Raw genomic sequence first — 20,786 nt, 5'->3', positions numbered from 1 at the left:
ACTAAATTCTACTCTTGAAATCATTATTACACTAACTTCGATTTAAATAAAACTGAAAAATTAAAAAAAAATTAAAAGTAACAACAAAAGCAACAAAACAACCACCACAACAAAATGAAAGCAAATGCATGTGGGGACAGGCTGGAAGCGGACAGGTTCACCAACTTGACACAAATCCAGCAGGCTTTGGAGGGCTTGGGAGTCACAAACCAAGTAAAAAGTATCCTTTAAATTAAAAAAGAAAAAGGCTTACAAAAACATCGTCAGAGTCTGTTAGCCAAATATTTCAGGCCCCATCTGAAGACTGGAAGCCCAGGAATTTTGGAAATATTATCCTTTCTTCATTTTCAGTGCTAGAAACCTCAAACTTCCTGCTGTGGAAAAGTGGGGGTGGCCACTGTGTTTCTTGGTCAAGAAAAGGTTGGTTTTTTTCCTTTTTTTTTTTTTTTTTTTCCTGGATGGGTGCTGCCATCTGATGTCTCCAAGTGGCACTGCGGCTTTGCCTCTAGCTCTTAGGAACCCATTGAAATTAAAAAGTCAGAGGTTCTTGTTTCTGGCTGGAGGCTTCAAGGATGAGGGTAGATGACTGAGTTCCTAGAACTGACTTAGCTTGGATATACTTTTTTTTTTTTTTTGTAGTGGTAAATAATTTACTCCTTACATTTTTCTTCCTTTTTAGTGTTCTAGTAAAGCTTCCCAATAGTGTTATTCGGTAACACTGTGAAGTCACCAGACAGCTAAACAGGAACTCTATAGGATGCTGTGACTCTGACCTTTTCTTATCTGTTCTTTGCTTTCTAGGGAAATCATGGTAGAGATTCCGTGCTATCTGGTTCCATCTGATTCCGATACCATGCTATCTGAAGCTTGGAGTAAAATACTTGTAAAAATGAGCCAGTTACTTTTTCTCGGTGTCTGCAACTTTATCGTTATCTTTTAAACTTATTTTTCCCATTTGTGTTACTGTAGAGATGTTTGCTTAGCATAATTTGCTGGAATATGGTTGGAAAGAGGCCAGGATTAGGAGATGTGGAGATAGCATGGGACCCAAACAAAGCCCCGAGACATTTTGGGACAAAGTAGGAAAAGTTTATGGAACTGTTCAAAATAAGTTTGAATTCATAGCTGTTATGATGGTTTTCTTCTGGTGTGAGTGTGGCCAGGGGAGGGGGAGTGGAAGGGAGGAGAAATGTGGCTGGAATAGTCTCTTGAAATGCCAAACTTAAGAGACTGCAGTAGAGTTAGCCTGGTGGGGAATGAAATATCATTGGTATAGAGGTCTATGAACATCCTTGTATTTTATACCTCCTACAGCACTGGGGAATGTGCTTTGCACATAGCAATTCCTCAACTAATTATTAACTGAATAAATGACTAGGAGGGTACAGAGGACCTGGAACGGCAGAGATTAGGAATGTGCTAGCGAACCCAAAGGAAATGAACCACAGGACAGCCAAAGAACTATGAGTGCTGTGCAGAAGGAGGGCAGCCTGAGTTTGAAAAGGGGTGGGTCTAACTCTTCTGCCAGGAGACCCAGGCCTGAGAGGTAGGCCCCCTGGTAGGCACCTGCCCCTCAAACCCTGTGTAGGAGCAAAGGGTTCAGGTTTGTGGTGGTGAAGGGACTGCAAAGGCCTGTCCTGTTGTTAGGTGACCAGTGGAAGTCAGTTATCAGGAGTTGGTGAGAAGGGCACCTAAGTAGGCTGGGGGAACCCAGAAGGAGGCTTCTGACAGTGCTACTTTGTATTTCTGTCATACTTCACAGGTTGTGAAGAGCTTCTACAGAATGTTCTCATTTGCTCCCCCAACATATTGGTGAAGGGAGTATTAGTGTTGTGATTTACAGATGAGGAAATAGGCTGAGTAGGCACTGACCATGTGGTCTGAGGGCAGATCTGTGTTTTCCCTGCATCTCACTTAGTGGGAAGGAAGAAGCAGGGCAGGGGAGGGGTTTCCCAAGGGTAAGCTTGTTGACTGATTCAGATCACTGAGGGATCTGGAAGATGAAATTCTTGTTTTCTGGAATGGTGTAGGTGCATGAAAGTCAGGGAGGGGCCCAGAGAACTCCTGAGGGTCCCACCCAGCCCTGGAGTTCACCGAGGGCCACAGTGATTAGAACCCCTCCTCTCTCACAGGAGGATTTTGACTAGTGAAACATCAGACCAAGGTTGCTAGCTTCAGTCTCCTCCCTAGCTTTTCCCTCTCTAGAATGTGGAAGACAGTGCTACCCAGTTCCCTGCTTTCTGCAGTATGATAAATGGGGGTACATGGATGCCTCAGAGTATGCTGAAAGGACACTTCCCATTTTTCACAGTGGCTCCTGTTTATCATGGGATGAACACGCCGACCACTTTTACTGCTGTGAAGTCAAGCTCTCAGCGTTAGTTTCTCAAGTGTAAAGTAAGGAAAGGAGAGTTAGCTTCTCATTTCTGTGGCTCTTTGCAACTTTGAAGCCAACTAAGCTTGAGAATCTACGAGTCTCTGACAAATGTCCTCATGCTCTGACTTAGCGATGTCCTACATAAGGACCTGACCTAAGGAAGCGTCCTTGGTATGTGTGTGCTGAGGTTGAGCTTGGAGGACGCTCCTTGCAGGCAGAGCAGATTAAACAGTACAATGCAGGATACAGCCCTCAGGTACGATAATAAAGGATGTGTTAAGTTAGCAATGATGCATCTGCCTAAGAAAATACTTTGTGGCTTCTAAAAGCATTTTTTATAGAATAGCATTTAATGATACAGTAAAACCTACACAAACTATTAAGTGAGAATTCATGATCCCATATTTGTAGAAACAGAAGTATGTAAATATGTATGTAGAAGAAAGCATGGAATGTTACATAGGAAAATTGGGTATCATCTCTGGGGGGCAGCGTTTTGCGTGGTTTGTTTTTCTTTGTGCTTATCAGTATTTTCTAAATGTCCTACTAGACTGGCTATTACTTTTGTAAAAAGAAAAATTGTATAAGTTACTTTAAAATGTTTCATCTACTTTAATGGATACTTCTGGACTCCTGCTGCATGTAGGGCGTTGTACTAAAAAGCTTCCTGATTACTCCAGATAGTGGATAAAGGACTCCCTGTCCCCTTTGCCTCCCCAGGAAAGGCAGCAGCATGGCCAGCGTGCTGTCCCGGCGCCTTGGTAAGCGGTCCCTCCTGGGAGCCCGGGTGTTGGGGCCCCCTGGGGCAGCCCCATCCTCGGAGCCTCAGACTGAGCTGCTGGAAGGGGCGGCTACCCAGCCCTTCCTCGCCTCTAAGGACACTTCCTGCCGGGAGCAGCCCAAGGAGATCCTCAAGGCTCCTGGCCCCTCGGGCCTCCAGCAGGTGGCCTTTCAACCTGGGCAGAAGGTAGGTTGATTCACGTGTGGCCAGGTGTCTGATCTCCCCAGGCTTGGGGCTGGCAAGCCAGCAGTGCCCTGAGCGACAGGCCACAAACTCTCTGGGCACCAGTTTGTACACAGACCTTTTACTTGTATCCCTGTGAGCCCTTGGGCAGCAGGCTTCTCTAGAGAACGAGCCATCGTTAGCAGACCCAGGGCTCCTCCATGACAGTGCTGTCTGGTGTCTGTTATTCTGGACTTAGGCCTACTCAAAACCTCAGCTCAAAGCATGGTAAGAGCTCAGTTTCTCGTGTGCCTCTGCCTCAGTTTCCAGCTTGATAAAACAAGAATCTCAGGCTCATGAGAGACAGATAATATTTCATCTTTGAATCACCTTTAGACATTTTCAAGAGGCAAAGGTGTTTGTTAAGTCAGGATGACATTTGGATTTCCTTTTCTAGTGTTCCCTCCCCTTGTGGCAGGGCTCAGTCATCACCTGTACCTGATATTATCACCAGGTCCAAATGCATTGCCTTCTCAAAGGCCCATAAATAGAGACTCTACCTTCTACCTCCTTGCTGAGGCTTCTGTTGTCCAGGCCTCTCTTCCCATGATATGAGTTGACTTGCCAACTACTAGGCACCCCTTGAGAGAAGTCAGCCTACCTCTCCACCCCTACTATCTAGTCCTCAGGTAGACTTAGAATTCTCTGAAGGGAAAAATTCAGAGTGTGATCAATTCAAGGTAATAGTTGGAAATATATATAGGCAGCAGATATGAAGGACTTCAAAGGCAAGACGGAGTAAGACATCAGGAGGTTGGATACAGATTCCAAATTCATTTGGTTAGAGAATTTAATCCATTTACATTTAAAGTAATTATTGATAGGTAAGGACTTCTATTTTGTTAATTGTTTTATGACTGTTTTGTAGTTCCTTTCTTCCTCTTGCTGTCTTTTTTTTATGAATTGTTGATTTTTTTGTAGTCATATAGTTCGATTCCCTTCTCTTTTATCTTTTGCATATCTACTAGAGGTTTTTTTCTTTCTGGTTACCATGAAGCTAACAGAAAACATGGTTATCACAGTCTATTTCAAGATGATAACAAGCTAACTGTAATTGTACATGGATTCCATGATCAGAAAATAATTCCAGAAAATGGCATGTTTGCTCTCTCCATCTAGAGAGTTTATACGGATCTGTTTTGGGAAGAACTGATCCACTGTGGCTAATTTGGGTGCCCAGGTGGGAGAAGGTACTTGAGCTGGGAACATGTACTTGAATTAAAAATGAGTCAGAGATAGGGGCACTTGGGTGGCTCAGTTGGTTAAGCATCCAACTTCAGCTCAGGTCATGATATCATGGTTCGTGGGTTTGAGTCCCATGTCCGTCTCTGTGCTGACAGCTCAGAGTCTAGAACCTGCTTCAGATTCTGTATCTCCCTCTCTTTCTGCCCCTCCACTACTTGTGCTCTATCTCTCTCTGTCTCAAAAATGAATTTAAAAAGTTAAAAAAAATTAAAAAATGAGTCATGGAACTAGTTTGTGGCAGGTGGATCCTGGCTCTCACAACTGGGGGCATATGGCATAAGAACTACCAAGTACTGACCACTGGTTGCTCTTTTTTTCCCCCCTCAGGTTTATGTGTGGTACGGGGGTCAAGAGTGCACAGGACTAGTGGAGCAACATAGTTGGGCAGAGGACAAGGTGACTGTCTGGCTTTTGGATCAGAAGTTACAAATCTGCTGTAAAGCGGAGGAGGTGTGGCTGGCTGAGCTGCAGGGCCCCATTCCCCAGGCACCAGCCTATAGGCCTGTCTCCAGGAACATTGATGTCCCAAAGAGGTTTGTGTGGGAGCGCTTGGGCTCTGGGCTCTGGAAGTCATGTGGGTGGTGAGGTACGGGGTTGTGGGACGTCTTGTGATGGGAAAGGAATGTGAAAGTCCTAGCTGTCTAGTTGTCAAGATACTGGACAAATGGGATACAGAGAGGGGGCATCCTTTCAAACAAACAAACAAACAAACAAACCCAGAATGGCGTCTTTTCTTCCCTGTAACTCTATTATGAGTGGTATATCTTTGGCATGGCTAAGGGCTATTTTTGCCCCTTCATTCTTAAATTAAAATTAGTAGTTTTTCATGATGAAAGACGGGAAAAATGGCTTAGATCAGGAGTCAGCCAACTTGTTCTGAGTGGGCCAGATAGTGAATCATGTAGTGTGTGGCCCAACCAGTCTTTGTCCCAACTACTTAGCTCTGCTGTGGCAGTGGGAAAACAGCCACAGACAGTACACAAAGGGCATGGCCGTGCTCCAATAAAATGTTACCTATGGACACTCAGATTATAATTTTATCTAAATTTCTTGTGTCACATATCAAGAGAGAATTCTTTTATTTTTAGGACCATATAACAATTGTGCCACTCTTAGCTTATGAGCTGTATAAAAATAAGCAGCAGAACACGTTTGTCCCACAGCCCATAGATTGCTGACCCCTGGCTTAGATCTTCAAAACCGCTGATGAGTGATGAATGCCTATTTTGCTTTAGAATTTTATGATACAATTTTCCCCCAAGAATGAATGAATATATACATATATATATATACATATATATATATATATATATATATATATATATTCTCATCTCCTAATTTCTATATTATATATTCCATTGGTCTTGTAAGACTAAGAAGGAAAATTGGCCAGTGGGGATTGACGTATGTTCAGGGTGTACAAGCAGTCAAGCCCCATTCCATTATTTCTGTGTCTGTCTGTGGGTACTACCCTTGTTGACAGCATATCCAGTGTCTTCAGACCAGACCAGAGCAATAGTATTTGCTTGTGAATTCAGTAGAATGCTGGCAAAGAAATTGTTTTGTTATTCTATGGAAATAAAAATTCAAAGATCACACACGAAAAGGGGATGCTAATATGTTTACTATATTACTAGTCTTGGTTTAGCTGCCTCAAACATGGTCCCAGATTTCAGTGGATCTGAACTGTAAAGAAAGAATTAATATAGTCCTTTGAAATAGATGAGCCACCTAGAAATTTACTTCAGAATAACTTTTCATACATTGGCCGTAACTTAGAGACAGCTCTAAGTTTACTTCCACATAATGTTTGTATGGATTTTTAAAAGTCCATATGGATTTTTTAACGTATGGATTTAAAAAAATTACATGTAAAATTTTATAGACCTCTGGTTTCTAAGCATTGAGATTTACACCAGGAGATTTAGTGTTTCTGGTTTACTTGCTCATTGGCTTGTGTACTACGTTCAGGAGCTATCAGAACACCTCATCATTTTTCTTAAGGGGAAGGGAAAAGAACTGGTTAGTGTAATTGCACCTTTCTTAAATTTCAATAGAAGATGAGGAAAGGAGGGTAATTTTAGTGCCTTCAAATTCCAGCAGGCGTCTTTTATCCCTGTGGTTGATTTTATTGCTTTTGCTCTTCTTCCTTTCCCCCAAGTAAAATTCTCAATTTTAAGCCACAGTTAGAGTTACAAAGTGAATTTTGGGGACAGTGGCGCTGCCTCCAGGTGTCAGCAATGGCATGGGGACCGACCTGCTTGCATTGGAGTTGACTGATACTAGAAATGCAATTCAGAATGGGTATTTTTCATGAAGAATGAGGAGAGAGACCTTCATGCTTTAGTTAGCACGCACACTGGCTGAGTGGAGTGGGGGTATAGAAGGGACGGTCCAGAAGTGCAAGCCGATCATGCTACCCGCTGTGTCAGGAAGTAACCTTTGGCATTTACCCACTTCAATCCAGGAAGTCGGATGCAGTGGAAATGGATGAGATGATGGCGGCCATGGTGCTGACGTCCCTGTCCTGCAGTCCAGTCGTGCAGAGCCCTCCTGGGGCTGAGGCCAACTTCTCCGGTGAGGAAGGGGTCCCTGGTGGGTACTGGATGTGGCACAGGCCCGCCACTAACTGCCTCTGCTTAGACCAGCCAATTGCCTGGCAGTAGGATTTCCGGAGTCTCTTCTCACTTGCATCTCAGACTGGCTGAGTGGCATTGAGTTAGATGCTTCCATTCTTTTTCTTCAGTTTCCTCAGCTGGGGAGGAGTTTCCTGGTGCATTGTGAAGATGATTGAGCATGAGGCTGAGCCACACTGGCCACTCGAGTAAGTTCTTCTATGGGAGTAAGTGAGTGAGGCACTTTGGTGGGGGCCTGAACAAGGCCAGTAGAGGAATATTTAGTTCACAGAGAAACTTACTAAATGGTCCCCTAGTGGCCTCAGAAGATTCATGCCCCCATTCCAAGTGCCTAATTCAGCCTTGTAAATTAGTGCGGGCCTAAGGCCAAGGACCTGGAATAAATGAGCTGAAGTCTAACAAATCCAATTGCTTAACACAGAGCAATAGTATGACTTCACAGCAAATTCCTGAATTAAAAGAAAATCCTTCTGGTGCGACCCCTAAAATACATATGATCAGTAATATGGGAGGAAGAAGGGTTGCCTTATGTTAGTAGTTTGACCAGACTGATAGTGAACCTGAAGTTGTTTTTGAACTTCATTATAGGGCTGGCCTAACTTACTCCCAGGGAATAACTTTTCTTCATTGGTGACATCTAACTGAATTGTAGGCTACTTAAAAGCTTACAGGAAAATATGAGTTAGCTGTGAACACTTGTCAGGAGGAAAGTGGCCTTTGCAAGTATCCCTCATAAGGAATTTCCCTAGATAGAAGGTAAATTGAAAGGTGTGGTAAAGCAGGCTCACTTCCTTCATCCAGAGCCTGCCAGACGGCACCTATGTGTGAAGCTGAGCATTGCACACCTGCTCTGTTAGTGCCTGGGAGCTGCACAGGCAAAATGGGGAGGAAAAGAGCCAACTTTAAGTTTTTTAGGAAATTCCACAAGTTTCGGAGATCCAGGAGGAAGATCAGGAAAGTGTCATAAAGGCAAAGAAAATCATTGACTCCAATTCCCATCAGGTCGTGTGCATCTTGTGTGTGTATCATACATAAGTACACGTTCACACACACACCCCAGCACCAACATTAGACACATCTAACTGATAATATGCCGTGATCCTGATATCTTAAGTCCCAGTTTGACAGACATTTTTAATGGTCTATTAAAGATTTTTTTTCCATTACAGTATATTTCTGATCTTATGGTTGAAGTCAGTGGAAAAATAAGGTTCCTTGGCAGCTAATTATATTGAAGTATTTTGCCAGGTGAGGTCTATGCCTTGCTGTAATAATCATGGGTACTATTTGCACAGAAACCACGTATTCTCTTTGTTCTCTGTACTGTTGGGATGGCTGTGTGTGTGTGTGTGTGTGTGTGTGTGTGTGTGTATGTGTGTGGAACAGAGGGAATTCTACACATTTCTGAGAAATTCACTGTAAACTCTCAGAGCTGTGCATTTGCAGAGGAGCGCTTTGTTTTCATGGTATAGAAAATCTGTTACCCTTGCCCTAGAAGATCTTATGATCTAAGGTAGAATCATTTATGTTTATCTTATAACATAGAGATTAATGTATGATACTACATTTTTCTTTTGTTTTTTGTTTTTCTCCCATCGTATGTCAATTTGCCAGTTCCAGTGTTTGAGCAATTTGGGCAGTTCCTGTGTGGAAGCCTGCTGTACTATAGGGTGAACCTGCCATTTGACCTGCCCTTTTTCTCCAGAGGCCTGGTCACACTAGATGCAGCATTCTATTCCCTGGCCTGTCTCTCCCTGATATACATGTGTGGGCCTTGGACCTGTTGGCCCATTGGTGGCTTCTGAGTTCTTCCCTGAAGGGTTATCCTGTTTCAAGCCCTACATGTGCATGTTTTCAAGACATGGGTCGCTTCAAACTGGGTTTTCAAGAAGTCATAGCTTTGAGACTTGACAGTGATACTTAGGGAGGGAAGAGTTCCTCCATCCCATTCTCTTCATTTGGAGGAGAGCCTGCCTTGGAAACACGGAATGCTGGGAATTTCAAATGTCTAGATTAGCCTAGAAGCAGGCTAATCGAGCTTGGGAATCGAGCAAGATGAGAGAAAAGCATTAGGGTTTTTATCCTGACCATAAGGGATGTAGTAGTTGACCTTAGAATCCAGGGTAGGGCAGCTGTTTGAAATGGCTACCCATGCCAGCAGGTGGGGCTTTAGGGGACATGGCCATCATATGACACATGTCACAGTTCCCTGCTACCCCCTTCTCTTGCTATTTCTGTGTCTCAAAATTTCACATTCTCCTGTACTGTAAATTAATCTGGATTTATGGCCTAGTCATGGAGAGTCTAGGTTGGATCTAAAGCAGCAACAGGCAGTTGTTTGTTTGTTTGTTTTAAATGTTTATTTATTTTTGGGACAGAGAGAGAGGGGGACAGAGGATCCCAAGTGGGCTCTGCTCTGACAGCAGCGACCCCCATGCAGGGCTTGAACTCATGAGATCATGACCTGAGCCGAAGTCTTGTGCTTAACCAACTGAACCACTCAGGCGCCGAAGACAGGCAGTTTATAAACTGAAAATTGCACCTGTCTCCCTGTGGTCTTCTTCCTGTCTAGATGCACCACTGGGAGCAGGGCAGTGGGTTCGGGGCTGTGTTGGATGGAAGGGCCTCCCCGTCAACTCGTGATTAGTTTGAACTGGCTTTGCCACTCCATGGTGGGGCAGGGGGAACCCTAAAACCTCTCATTTCTGAGCTCTGGTAAAAGGATCCCTGCTCTACACTACTGGCGATTTCTTACCACAGCCACGTGGGTAATCATTAACCGACAGACACACACTGCAACTTTGTTTTATGTATTATTAATAGAAAGATAACGAACTCTCAGGAGTTCGTCTTTCCTTCTCCAGATGTGTTGCTTGTGGATAAAAGCAGGAGTCACCCAGGCTGTAGCTAGTCTAGTAAATGTCACACCTCTTGTAGCCATAAGAGCTGGTGCAACTGTTTTTTCACGTGCAGGTTTTGAGGGCCTTCCTGTGTTTAAATTCTTGAAAGGCATTTTTCAAGAAAGCCTGGCCCAGAAGCCCTTAAGTTAGCCTTGCCATCTGACCCTGCTGCTGGAGGAAGGATCCCACATGAGATCCAGCAGGCTTGTGGTGCAAGTTCTCATCAACCCTTTCAGGCCTAGATGCAGGAGAGAGGGGCTCTCTCTTCCCACACCCCACTCTCCTCCCTGCTTTTCTTTTTAACATATAAAGTGAGAAATACATTTTAGTTAGGTTATCTTTCTATTAACAACACATAAAACGAAGTTACAGTGTGTGTATGGCGGTTAATGATTACCCACGTGGCTGTGGTAGGAAATGGCCAGTAGTGCAGAGCAGGGATCCTTTACTGGAGCTTAGAAATGAAAGGTTTTAGGGTCCCCCCCCCCCCACCGCCCATGGAGCGGCAAAGCCAGTCAGAGCCAGAGCCAGGAATTGGATTCAGGAACCCAGACTGCAAACTAGAATTTCATGGTCTCTGACTGGGGCTGTTGGTCTGGATCTGGTGTAGACAGAGGTGTGCCAGAGGTGTCCCCTGCCTGGGGATAGTGTGTGAGCACCCTTTGTCTTCTCTCTGGTCAGTTTCCCGCGCGGCCTGTGATCCTTGGAAGGAAAGCGGTGATGTGTCGGACAGTGGCAGCAGCACCACCAGCGGGCACTGGAGCGCGAGCAGTGGCATTTCTACGCCCTCACCTCCCCACCCCCAGGCCAGCCCCAAGTATTTGGGGGATGCCTTTGGTTCTCCCCAAACTGATAACGGATTTGAGACCGATCCGGATGCTTTCCTGTTGGATGAACCAGCTCCACGCAAAAGAAAGGTATGTGATGTGGTGTGGGGCTGACGTCAGCTTGGGGCTGGCTTTGGAGGGTATGGGGGGCCCCCCAGGTCCTGGGTGTTCTCAGGCTCCATCCCATTTCAGTTTTCCTTTGTTCCTCTGTTCCGTCATGATATCCCCAGGAGCCCACTCCTCCTCTTTTATGCTTGTTCCTTTTCACCTCTGCCCTGATCCCTGCCCTCATTGCTGCTCTCACATAGGTCCTGTGTGTAAGGGCCTCTGGCAGGGTCTTACCCACAGCACGAAGCACTGGTGTTGGCAGTGGGACCGAATCCTGGGACCAGGCTCTCTGCCCCTGCCTGTCAGTTTCTCTGGTCCCAGGGAATCCCTTCCCTCGAGCCTTTTGTTGGCTTGTGTTTGAAGGCAGCTCAAGTCTCCACTGGATGAGGGTGAGGAGCGGGGAGGGGAGGGGCACATCCCGAAGCTCCCATCTTCCTTTCTCCTAGAACTCTGTGAAGGTGATGTACAAGTGCCTGTGGCCAAACTGTGGCAAAGTTCTGCGCTCAATTGTGGGCATCAAACGACACGTCAAAGCCCTCCACCTGGGGTAGGTATCAAGCCCGGGGCATCTTTGCCTAGAGACCCACTCGGGTGTTCCTCCAGCCTGCCACCCACAGCCAAGAATGGTTCTGAGAAAACGATTTGCTGAGAATACCACCTGGTGCCTATCCCCGACCCCTGTGTCTGGCAAAATAGCCTGTTGGAAAGAGATCCGTGCTTGGAAGGGAAGACCCTCTTCTCATGATGAATGATGACGCCATTCATGGGGAAGGAGCGCCGCCCATCCTGTGGACGTGTCTTCCTGCCTCACTGTAGGGGGCAAGATGTTTGAATTCTGGGTAGAAATTGGGTAATTTGACGACACCTCATTGCGGGTTCTGCACCTGCTTCCCCTCAGGGAGCTGGGCTCCATTAGCTCTGACTCCCCGGAGCCAGAGCTGCTCAGGGAGGTGGAAGATGACCCCCCAGCCCTCTCCCTTGTAGAGAGAGCATGACCACAGGTGGGTGGGGACCGGAGGGATCCCGGGGCAGAGCCAGATGACTGTTGCAGGAAGAGAGACACGTTCTGTGAGAGGAGGAGCCTGAGGTGCCAGGAAAAACCATGTTCAAGCACATAATCCTCTATGACGCCTTCTGGCGCGTCCCAGGACAGGGCCTTCTGGATGTTCTCGCGGGCTCCTTCCCTGACTTATGGGGTGGGCCTGGGCAAGTGCTCTTCCCTCTTCTGCCATGCGTTTCCCGAGGCAACTTGTTCCTGACCCTCACTGCATCTCCTTCCCTCACAGAGACACTGTGGACTCTGACCAGTTCAAGCGGGAGGAGGATTTCTACTACACAGAGGTGCAGATGAAGGAGGAAGCTGCCGCTGGTGCCCCCACAGCTGACCCAGCCCCAACCCCCAGCATGACCAGCCCGCCCCTTGCTCTCCTCCCACCACCTCCTCCCAAAACCCAGTCCTCAGGCCCAGAACACCCTGGCCTGGAGTCTTATCTGCCCTCTGGTGCTCTCAGCAAGTCAGCTCCTGGCTCCTTCTGGCACATTCAGGCCGACCATGCATACCAGGTATGAGGCTGGGCACATTGGGAGCTCAGCTGTGTGGCCGTAAAGGATGTTTGGTGTCTGACATGTCACTGGCCAGCCTGATCACAGGCCACTGACCACCCTGACCGAAGGCTGAGCCCTTTGGCTAAATTGCTGATCTCTAGCTTCTATAAAGAGGGAAAGAAAAATGACTTCACACTCAACAAATGTGGGAATTCCAGAGTTCTGCATCAGTGGCTGTCATGAGTAGTCACTAGAATCTGGCTGAATCCCTGAGTAACCAGGTGGATGGATTTGGACTGGGGAATCGTTACATCACTGGTTATAAAAGTGGATGGAATAGTGCAGTTGGGTTGCCCAGAGTAAATCTGTAACTTCTCTAAAATTGTGTTACATTAACAAACAATCCAGCACCCTTTGTTTTGAATACCTACCGTGTGTCAAACATTGGGCTAAACTTTTTAAATAGAATAAGACATAGTCCCCAACCAACCTTGTGAAATGCCTGGTTTAGCTGGAGAGAGAAATGAATATGTAAGTTTGATTGAGTACAATGAGTGGTCAAAGTACCTTACGAGAGGCATGAGAAATTGCTGTGGGCACAGGAAGAATCACGCTGTTATGCCCACGTAGCTGGGAAAGTTGTCATGGAGGGGGTTACATGTAGGATGGTCCACATAGGTACTCTGAACACACAGTTTGCTTTCTGGCATTTTTTTCCTTAAAATCCTTTTATGCCTTCAGCTTGGTTTTATCAGACTCTAGGGTGATTTACACGTTAGTAATTAAGAAGCAGTGCTCTCAGTCAGACAGCCTTCACAAAATGAGCCAGCTCTCCTTCTCATTAGAACGAGTGGCTGCCTGGTTAGTTTATGTTTGGCCAACTTCAGGAGGCCCTTTGGGCAGCTGGCTGACCCTGCAAGTTGGGACCTATAGAGGGCGGCTGCATCCAGGAGAGTGTTGCTGCTTCCCAGTGGTTGCCTGGGGACATCATATACTTGGTGCAGCAACACCACCTGTGCTCAGAAGGGTTTTGGACTGCTTCGGGGAACTGCCTGTAGCATGTTCTTGGTAGGTGAGCCAGCTGAGAAGCTAATCCACTGTGATGATTCAGTCATGGGGCTGGCCTGAAGACCAGCTCTCAGAGAAGGGATCCAGCAAACAACTGGAGCCAGGGACTAAGGAGGGTATCAGAGTTGGGCTCGCTCTGCCGGGAGCAGAGTATTCGCGTGCATCCCCGTCTTTTCCTCTTGGAGGCCCATGCTCTGTGGCGGACCGTGAAGTCGCAGGGAACATGGGCGGACTTGCTAGCTGCCTGACTGGGCTCCAGGCTGACCTGCTCTCGTCTCTGGCAGGCTCTGCCATCTTTCCAGATTCCTGTGTCGCCACACATCTACACCAGTATTAGCTGGGCTGCTGCCCCCTCCACGGCCTCCTCCCTCTCTCCGGTGAGTGTGCCTATCTCTGAGCCCGTGGGCCCCCCTGGGGGTAAGCGTCCGCATGTTACCAGTGCTGGATGCCATCTCCCTGCACTTGCCTCCAGTGTGAAGGCCCCATACACTCTCCCCCTTTCTTGCCCTCCCTAGTGGGTCACAGCCCTCCTAGGAGGTGCAAGGAGTGTGTCTGCAGAGGAGAAGCCAGATAAAGCAAGTTTACTGCCTAGGAAGTCACCAGGCGGGTCTGCAGTCAGTGCCCTATTGAGCTCTGAGTGTGGGTGGGTGCTCGTTAAGGTTTCAGTGTGGAGAGAGAGGAGGGCAGAGAATATGGAGGAGGTGGGGAGGATGAGGGGAGGAGCATGAAAGAAGATGGGTGCTAGTGGGGGCACTGGGAGGACCATGGCCTTAGGTGGCTTGCCTCTGAGCTAAAATAAATCAGATGTCCTTTTGAACCACCCATAGTGGTCGTGGTCTTAAATATCACCTACAGGAAGGCATCACACATTGTCAAACCTGGGTGCCTGAAGGTGGCTTTCAGGCAGCAGAGTCCCTCCCTCATCCCACATGTGGTAACTCCATCTAAACCTGCAGGGAGCAGCCCACCAGGAGGCCAGGTCAAGAGCCTCCCCTGTTCAGGGCACTCACTCTTTCCAAAATGTGGTTTAAAGGCCTGTCCCTCACTCTGCAGCCTTTTCTCCCTACCTGGCCCCTGCTCACCTGTGCCTGGAATATCTTACCAGGGAAGGCCTCCTGCCCTCCTGCCACAAAGAGGGGCTTGGCGGGTGTGGCTGACTTTCCGGTGGGATGGTTGTCTCTCCTTTTGCTTCTGCCCTCATGCCCTTGGCCTGTGCTTACGGCCTCTCTCTCTCCCCATGGCCAGGTCCGGAGCAGGTCACTAAGCTTCAGCGAGCCCCAGCAGCCTCCACCTGCAATGAAATCCCACCTGATTGTTACTTCTCCACCCCGGGCCCAGAGCAGCGCCAGGTGAGACAGTTTGCTCCGTGGCCTCCCTTCTGGCTTCTGTCCTCACTGTCCCCACTATAAGTGTGGGTTCTGAGTCCACCAACCCTAGTCTCCTGGGTTAGTTCCCCCAGGGTGGCTGGGGGTGAGGGGGTGGGGGTGGATGCAGGGGAGGGTAGATGCAGGAGCGGAGGCCTTTGCTCCTCTGGCCCCTTGGCTCTTGCCCTTCCAGCCTCTGCTGGTTTGCTCAGCCTCTCGCCTGGCCACTGTCCAGGTCTGCAGCCACCACTGCGTGTCTGTATCCTCTTTACTCTTTTTTGCCAGGAAAGCCCGTGGGGAGGCTAAGAAGTGCCGCAAAGTGTATGGCATCGAGCACCGGGACCAGTGGTGCACGGCCTGCCGCTGGAAGAAGGCCTGCCAGCGTTTCCTGGACTGAACCCGCCCTGCCACCGGCTCATCCTCCCTGCTCCCTGCTCCCTGCCCCCACCGGCAGCCAGACCACGAAAGACAGACGCGTCCCACGCCCTCTGCAGAGACCTAAACGATAAAGAGTGGACATTGGGAGTTTGGGTTCTATTGGCTAAGGTTTAATACGTAAAACATTTCCACCCTCCCTTTTGGGAACATTTGAGTTTTTAAAAGAAGAAAGGAAAATACTCCCCCCGCACCCCTAAAATAGGAGAGAGCCGAAACTGACCAAGGGTATTCTGCAGTGAACCAGAGACCAAAGAATTAATTACCCTCTCTTTCCCACATCTCTGTCTAGGGGATTAGTTTGCATGTATCAAAAGAAGGAACAGCTCATTCTGTTTTCCTGCTGAGTTGGTGAATTCTTTGCTTTCTCAACTCTTCCAGAAGGGACTGTGAGCAAGATGAATTTACTTTTCTTAAAAAAAAAAAAAAAAAAAGAAAAAAAGTTTCTGGCTGATGACTCCGAGAGCAGGACCTGCTGTGGTTGGTGGGGGGATAGTGGGGGTATCTGTGCACTTTTTAAGGTGCAGCCAGCCCCTCTTCTCCACCCGAATCCAGGAGAAGGGAGAGCCTGTCCTCACCGAGCAGCTTCTATGGAAGTAAAAGGAAAACCCTTTCTTGATGACAACTGTTTGAATCTGGGTTCTCTCTGAAGTTGGGTTGCATCCCAACAAGTATTGTATGGCTTCTTCTTAAAGCCCAGACTAATAGGTTTTTAAAGACTGTCCCCAAATAGCTGAGCCAAAAGGCTATACGAATTCACTTTTTGAAATGTGGCAGTTAAACACTACCTTGATCATTCTTTCCTCTGTTCCTTGAGGAAACATTGGAGGGTTTTAGTGTTCGTGAAAGCCCTCTGCTGTTACCTGAGTGAATAAACTCCCTCTTGATGTTCCTCCCTCCAGTTATGGAGGTGACACCTTTAAAACACTTTGTTTTCTTTTCCCAGTGTATTCAGAAGCCTTTTATCTGATTCAAATTCCCTTTCATTTGGGTGAGAGACCCCACCCCCACCCCTGTGCAGGTTCCTTTGTCTCTGGCTTTACCTGGGATTTTCCCATTCCCTCCGAAGGCTGCAGTTGGGGCTGGCGTGGGGGATGGAGAGAAAAATAAAAAAAGGAGAGAGAAAGGTAAGTGGCAGCTTGCCCCCATGTTGGAGCGCGAGTTGGCAGGTTCCCGAGTTTTAGGTTGGGTCAGAGGGCCTGGGAGAATGTGATAGGACAGGACTCTGCCATCAATGCAGGAGGTCTCTGGAATTTTATCAGTGTTGGTCCAGTTCCTGAGATGGGAGGGTCAGTTTGATGTGGTGTGACCTTCTCAGAGGTATCTGCTGAGCACCATTTCTTGCCTGCAGGTGGGAGGGGGAAAGTTAACTCTGAAGAACTCTCTGGAGGAGGGGTTGGGTTAGCAGCTCCTAGTGCTTTAGCCCTCGTTTCTGGAGGCCTGAAGAACTGAGAGCAGCCTGGATTGCATTGCTTGGGAAGTAAATATGCAAAACTATTCTTGTTGATGAGGGAGATGTGGACGGGGAGCTTGGGGCCCTGCCGATCAGTGCTTAACTAGGACCAGACAAGCTGAGACCTCAAGGGAGGGCATGTTTTGTTTTGGGGCTCCCCTTTCTTTTAAGCCTGACTTGTTTGGGAGTCCGTCAGGCCGGCATGAGCATGGCCACTCGGTGCCCAGCTGTCTGGGGTCCCAGTACTGCACTTATATCCCTGAGGTCGGGGGCTCGAGAATCCCACCAGACCACCTATCCTGGGGCTGGGCAGCAGCGTCCGTCCCCTGGCTGTAACCAGGCCATCCTCTCTTACTCCCAGGTGGAGATACTGGCCTACTGAGGATCCTTTGGCCACTGCATGTGGGACTTGTGCAGGTGCTTGTCAATCTGTGACACACAGAGTATTAGAAAACCTGCCAACCTTAGAAGCATGGTGTTGTGAAGGGTGATAGTGACCCGGGTTTGGTGATGGAGGGAAAGACACTCATTCATAGGTGTCTTTGGTGGTAATGGGGTATATTTTTATAACTTAGTAAAAAAAAATGTGGAATCTGTCCCTAAAGCTAGAAACCAGGCCAGCAAGAGGTGGCCCAGTGTCCTTCTTCCTGTCCCTTCTGCCGCCCTGAGAATTAAAAGCTGATGGCAGGTTGTGGATTGTCCTGACTGCTCACTTCCCTCGTTCATCTTCAGATCTTCTTGGTGAGGGGAGGGAGCTTCTGAGACGTGAGGACTCTGCCCAGCAGCGTCCTCCCCTCTCTTAATCAGGCTCTTGTTGAGTCTTGTCTTCAGAAAAGCTGTTTTCATTTTCCCCCTCAGTTTGGACCGTGTCGATATAACTGGACAGCAAGACTTCCTCTAAGTGAGGTAGGCTTCTCATGTCCTTGGTACACAGGGCAGAAAAGGAAGAGGAGAAACAAGAAATGGATGAAACAGTTTAAAAACTGAGGTGGCTTTTTTTTTTTTTTAATGTTTTATTTTGGTGCAGCTTTCCCCTATCTGTATTTGCTCCTCTCTCCTTTTCCATGGTGATGGCCTCCTCTAGCCTCTGCCCTCTCACTCCATCTTGTGGCTGTTGTGTTCTTGACATGTGGTCTGTCCTTGGGGTTGCCCCGTTTGTTCTTCTCGGAGGGTGGGGGTGGCTTGTGAACTGATCAGCAATTTTGCCTGTTCTCTACATCTTTGTGTCTCTCCCTGCTTCCCAGCCCACCTGGGCAGCAGAATCTGATAGGTCAGGTGCCACAGGAGTGCATTTGAAACTAACAGGACTGATTTTTGAAAGAAGTGATGTTGGGAAACCCATTTATTCCAGGGATATTGACCCTATTCAAAGTATTTCTTGGAATTTACGTTTGGAGTCTGTGGTGCCTGCTTGGAATAGCCTTAATGATACTAAATCTGTACCTATGCTCATTCAGTACGGAGTCTGGTGAATGATGTCTGTGGTCAAGTGAGATCACAGGCGCAAAGCTCATGGATGGACCAGTGAGGAAAATAGCTTGGATTTATGTGGTTCTTAAGCTGGCTGTGAAAGCAGGTTTGTAATTTCAGAGAGCGTTTTGAGTGATAGCCACATTGTGATTCTAAGCCTATAGCTTGACTCCTTGGAGGACGTTATTAATTTGGATGTGGAAACTCTGATTTGTGTGAAGAAATCTGTCCTGTTACTTTCTGGACCTCCCAGGTTCTGACTTTACCAGGGGCCAAAAAGAAAAAAAAAAAAAATAAGAAAGAAAAAAAAAGAAAAGAAAAAAAAAAACAAAACAAAGGAAAAAAGGAGAGAGAGAAGAGGGAGATAAATCCCATCTGTGAATTTGTCTTATTGGCGCCTTTTCCCCCAGCTGTCTTCCAAGTATTATTTTTACTGTTAAAAATTTTTTTAAAAAAATGTGAAATGTAATGTTTTTACAGCAACAATATGAAATATATTTTATAAGGAATAAAATGGTACATTGTCTGATTTAATGTGTGCCTGTCCCTCTACCCCTTCCCCCTACAAAGGATAAGATTACTGTTGTTCTTGGTGTTAAACAAATGGTGGCATGTGGGCAAAGCGTACACATTCATTCATTCATTCATTAGCTTATAATAACGATAGGGACCAGGGTCCAGGCCAAGTGCATACATGAATAACCAAGTGCTGACCTAAATAATGCAATGAGAGAGTTACTACTACTATTCCCATTTTACAGATGAGAAGAGGGAAGCACAGAAGTCAAATAACTTACCCCAGGTCATAAACTGTGAAATAACGGCACTAAGATTGTAATCCAGGTAGGAACCATTTTATATACTGCTTGTATTGACAGTGGGGAGCGTGTTCTTGGCTATATCCCTGAGTTGGTTGAGGAGTTGGCAAATGACTTAGGAAAAAATAAGTCCTTTTCTGCTTATGGGATGGGTTCTGACTTCAGGGAACAATACGGGACACTCCCCGAGTTCTTTGATTCCACGTACTGTGATGGCCCAAATGGCTAGTTAAAAGCTGGCCTACGTGGGAAGCAGAGAGCAAACTCCCATCCTTGTGCACTGGGGCTGCTTTAAGCAATTTTAGCTTCCGGGACCATAGGCGTCTCTGGGAGCAGGATCTGGAGACCCCTAAAAGGCCCTGATGGTGAGAGTGGTGTGCCCCTAGACCCAGGGGCTGGATTACATCACTCAAGCCCAGCAGCATGTAAAGCTGGTATGGGGGTGGCCATTTTCCTTACCTCGTGGTAGAGCACAGGGCTTCTTTTGCCCCGTTTTCCCTTGTCCCCTGCCTCCCAAGAAAAGTCCCAGTAGAATCTATTGCTCCACTGCCGTTTGCCCAAGCTCCTCTACATCACTTGTGACTCTGGGCTACATATTCTCAATTTGTACTTCCCAGGCTCACCTTTATGGCTGCATGCACAGACTCCCTAACTTTCCAGCTTCTAGTTGGGTTTGACCCACAGGTGACAGACTGGGGTTTGAAGGGCTGGAGGACAGAGAAATTGGGGGATTGCATCACCTAGCCCTTCCTGCAGCGTCTGAATGGCTAAGGTTCCCTACTGAGAGCTCAGCAGGGCTCTCCAGTTCCCCAGCAGAGCTCCTTACCCTCCTGACTGATTTCCCATCACCCAGTATACACTCTAGACATTTGAGTCTCCTCAATTGCCCTGTCTGGGTGCACCATATGTTTCTTCGCCTGACAGTTACACCTTGACATGTTTCATGTTAAATTGGAGATAAACATGACATCAGTGAGTTCATCTAGGCTCTGCCCTTTTCCTCATGTCTTAATCCAGTGGTCTCAAAACAGCAAGATCTGCATCACTTGGAACTTGTTAAAAATGCAAATTCCTTCTGAGTCAGAAACTGGGGGTGGATTCTGTGTCTCCACCAGCAACCCGCCCCAACGGTGATGTTGACAGGCACCCGGAGGTTCTGAGCACCCTGCCTCTCCCCTCCCCGCTCATTCATTCATGCACTTGCTAGAGATTCAGTGCAGTCGGAGTGTTTATGCTCCGTGTTCTTGCCCGTCGTGCTTTATATAAAGCAGAGCCATGTGCTTTTTGCTTCTCCTTCCCAAGAGAGGCAGTGCTGATGGTGTGTTTGGAGTCTGGGCTTCTCAGACTCCTCAGACGTACATACAGCCAACCGACTTATTAACTGTTTGCTGAGTAGAAGTTTAATGGAGAAATATCTGTTTAAAACAATCAGCCAGAAAGAACAGCTCTTTTACAAACAAGTTATGGCAGTGACAAGTCAAAACCCCGGGTTTGATTTCCTGTTCCTTTGCCCCACCCCTGGAAGAGGAAAGAGGGA

At 47.3% G+C, this 20,786-nt stretch overlaps 1 protein-coding gene across 3 annotated transcripts in view; it reads left to right on the top strand.

The window, feature by feature from the left end:
- Positions 1-15,923, top strand: part of ZNF395 (zinc finger protein 395) — a 41,404-nt gene extending 25,481 nt beyond the window's left edge. For 2 of the 3 annotated variants that reach the window (XM_030312678.1, XM_030312677.1), the window contains 9 exons: positions 3,098-3,344; positions 4,953-5,158; positions 7,093-7,202; positions 10,843-11,078; positions 11,543-11,643; positions 12,383-12,659; positions 13,994-14,086; positions 14,955-15,058; positions 15,359-15,470. In XM_030312678.1, coding sequence (XP_030168538.1) covers positions 3,111-3,344; positions 4,953-5,158; positions 7,093-7,202; positions 10,843-11,078; positions 11,543-11,643; positions 12,383-12,659; positions 13,994-14,086; positions 14,955-15,058; positions 15,359-15,470 — 1,473 coding nt within the window. In that variant the 5' untranslated portion in view covers positions 3,098-3,110. Of the gene's footprint in view, positions 1-3,097; positions 3,345-4,952; positions 5,159-7,092; positions 7,203-10,842; positions 11,079-11,542; positions 11,644-12,382; positions 12,660-13,993; positions 14,087-14,954; positions 15,059-15,358 lie in introns of all 3 variants that reach the window. The other variant, XM_032592871.1, reaches the window with a different exon arrangement.
- The last annotated feature ends 4,863 nt before the right edge of the window (positions 15,924-20,786 follow it).

The sequence above is a fragment of the Lynx canadensis genome, chromosome B1 (assembly GCF_007474595.2).
Source record: "Lynx canadensis isolate LIC74 chromosome B1, mLynCan4.pri.v2, whole genome shotgun sequence".
In the NCBI taxonomy this organism is placed as follows: domain Eukaryota; kingdom Metazoa; phylum Chordata; class Mammalia; order Carnivora; family Felidae; genus Lynx; species Lynx canadensis.
This window is presented reverse-complemented; position numbering and strand designations above follow the sequence as displayed.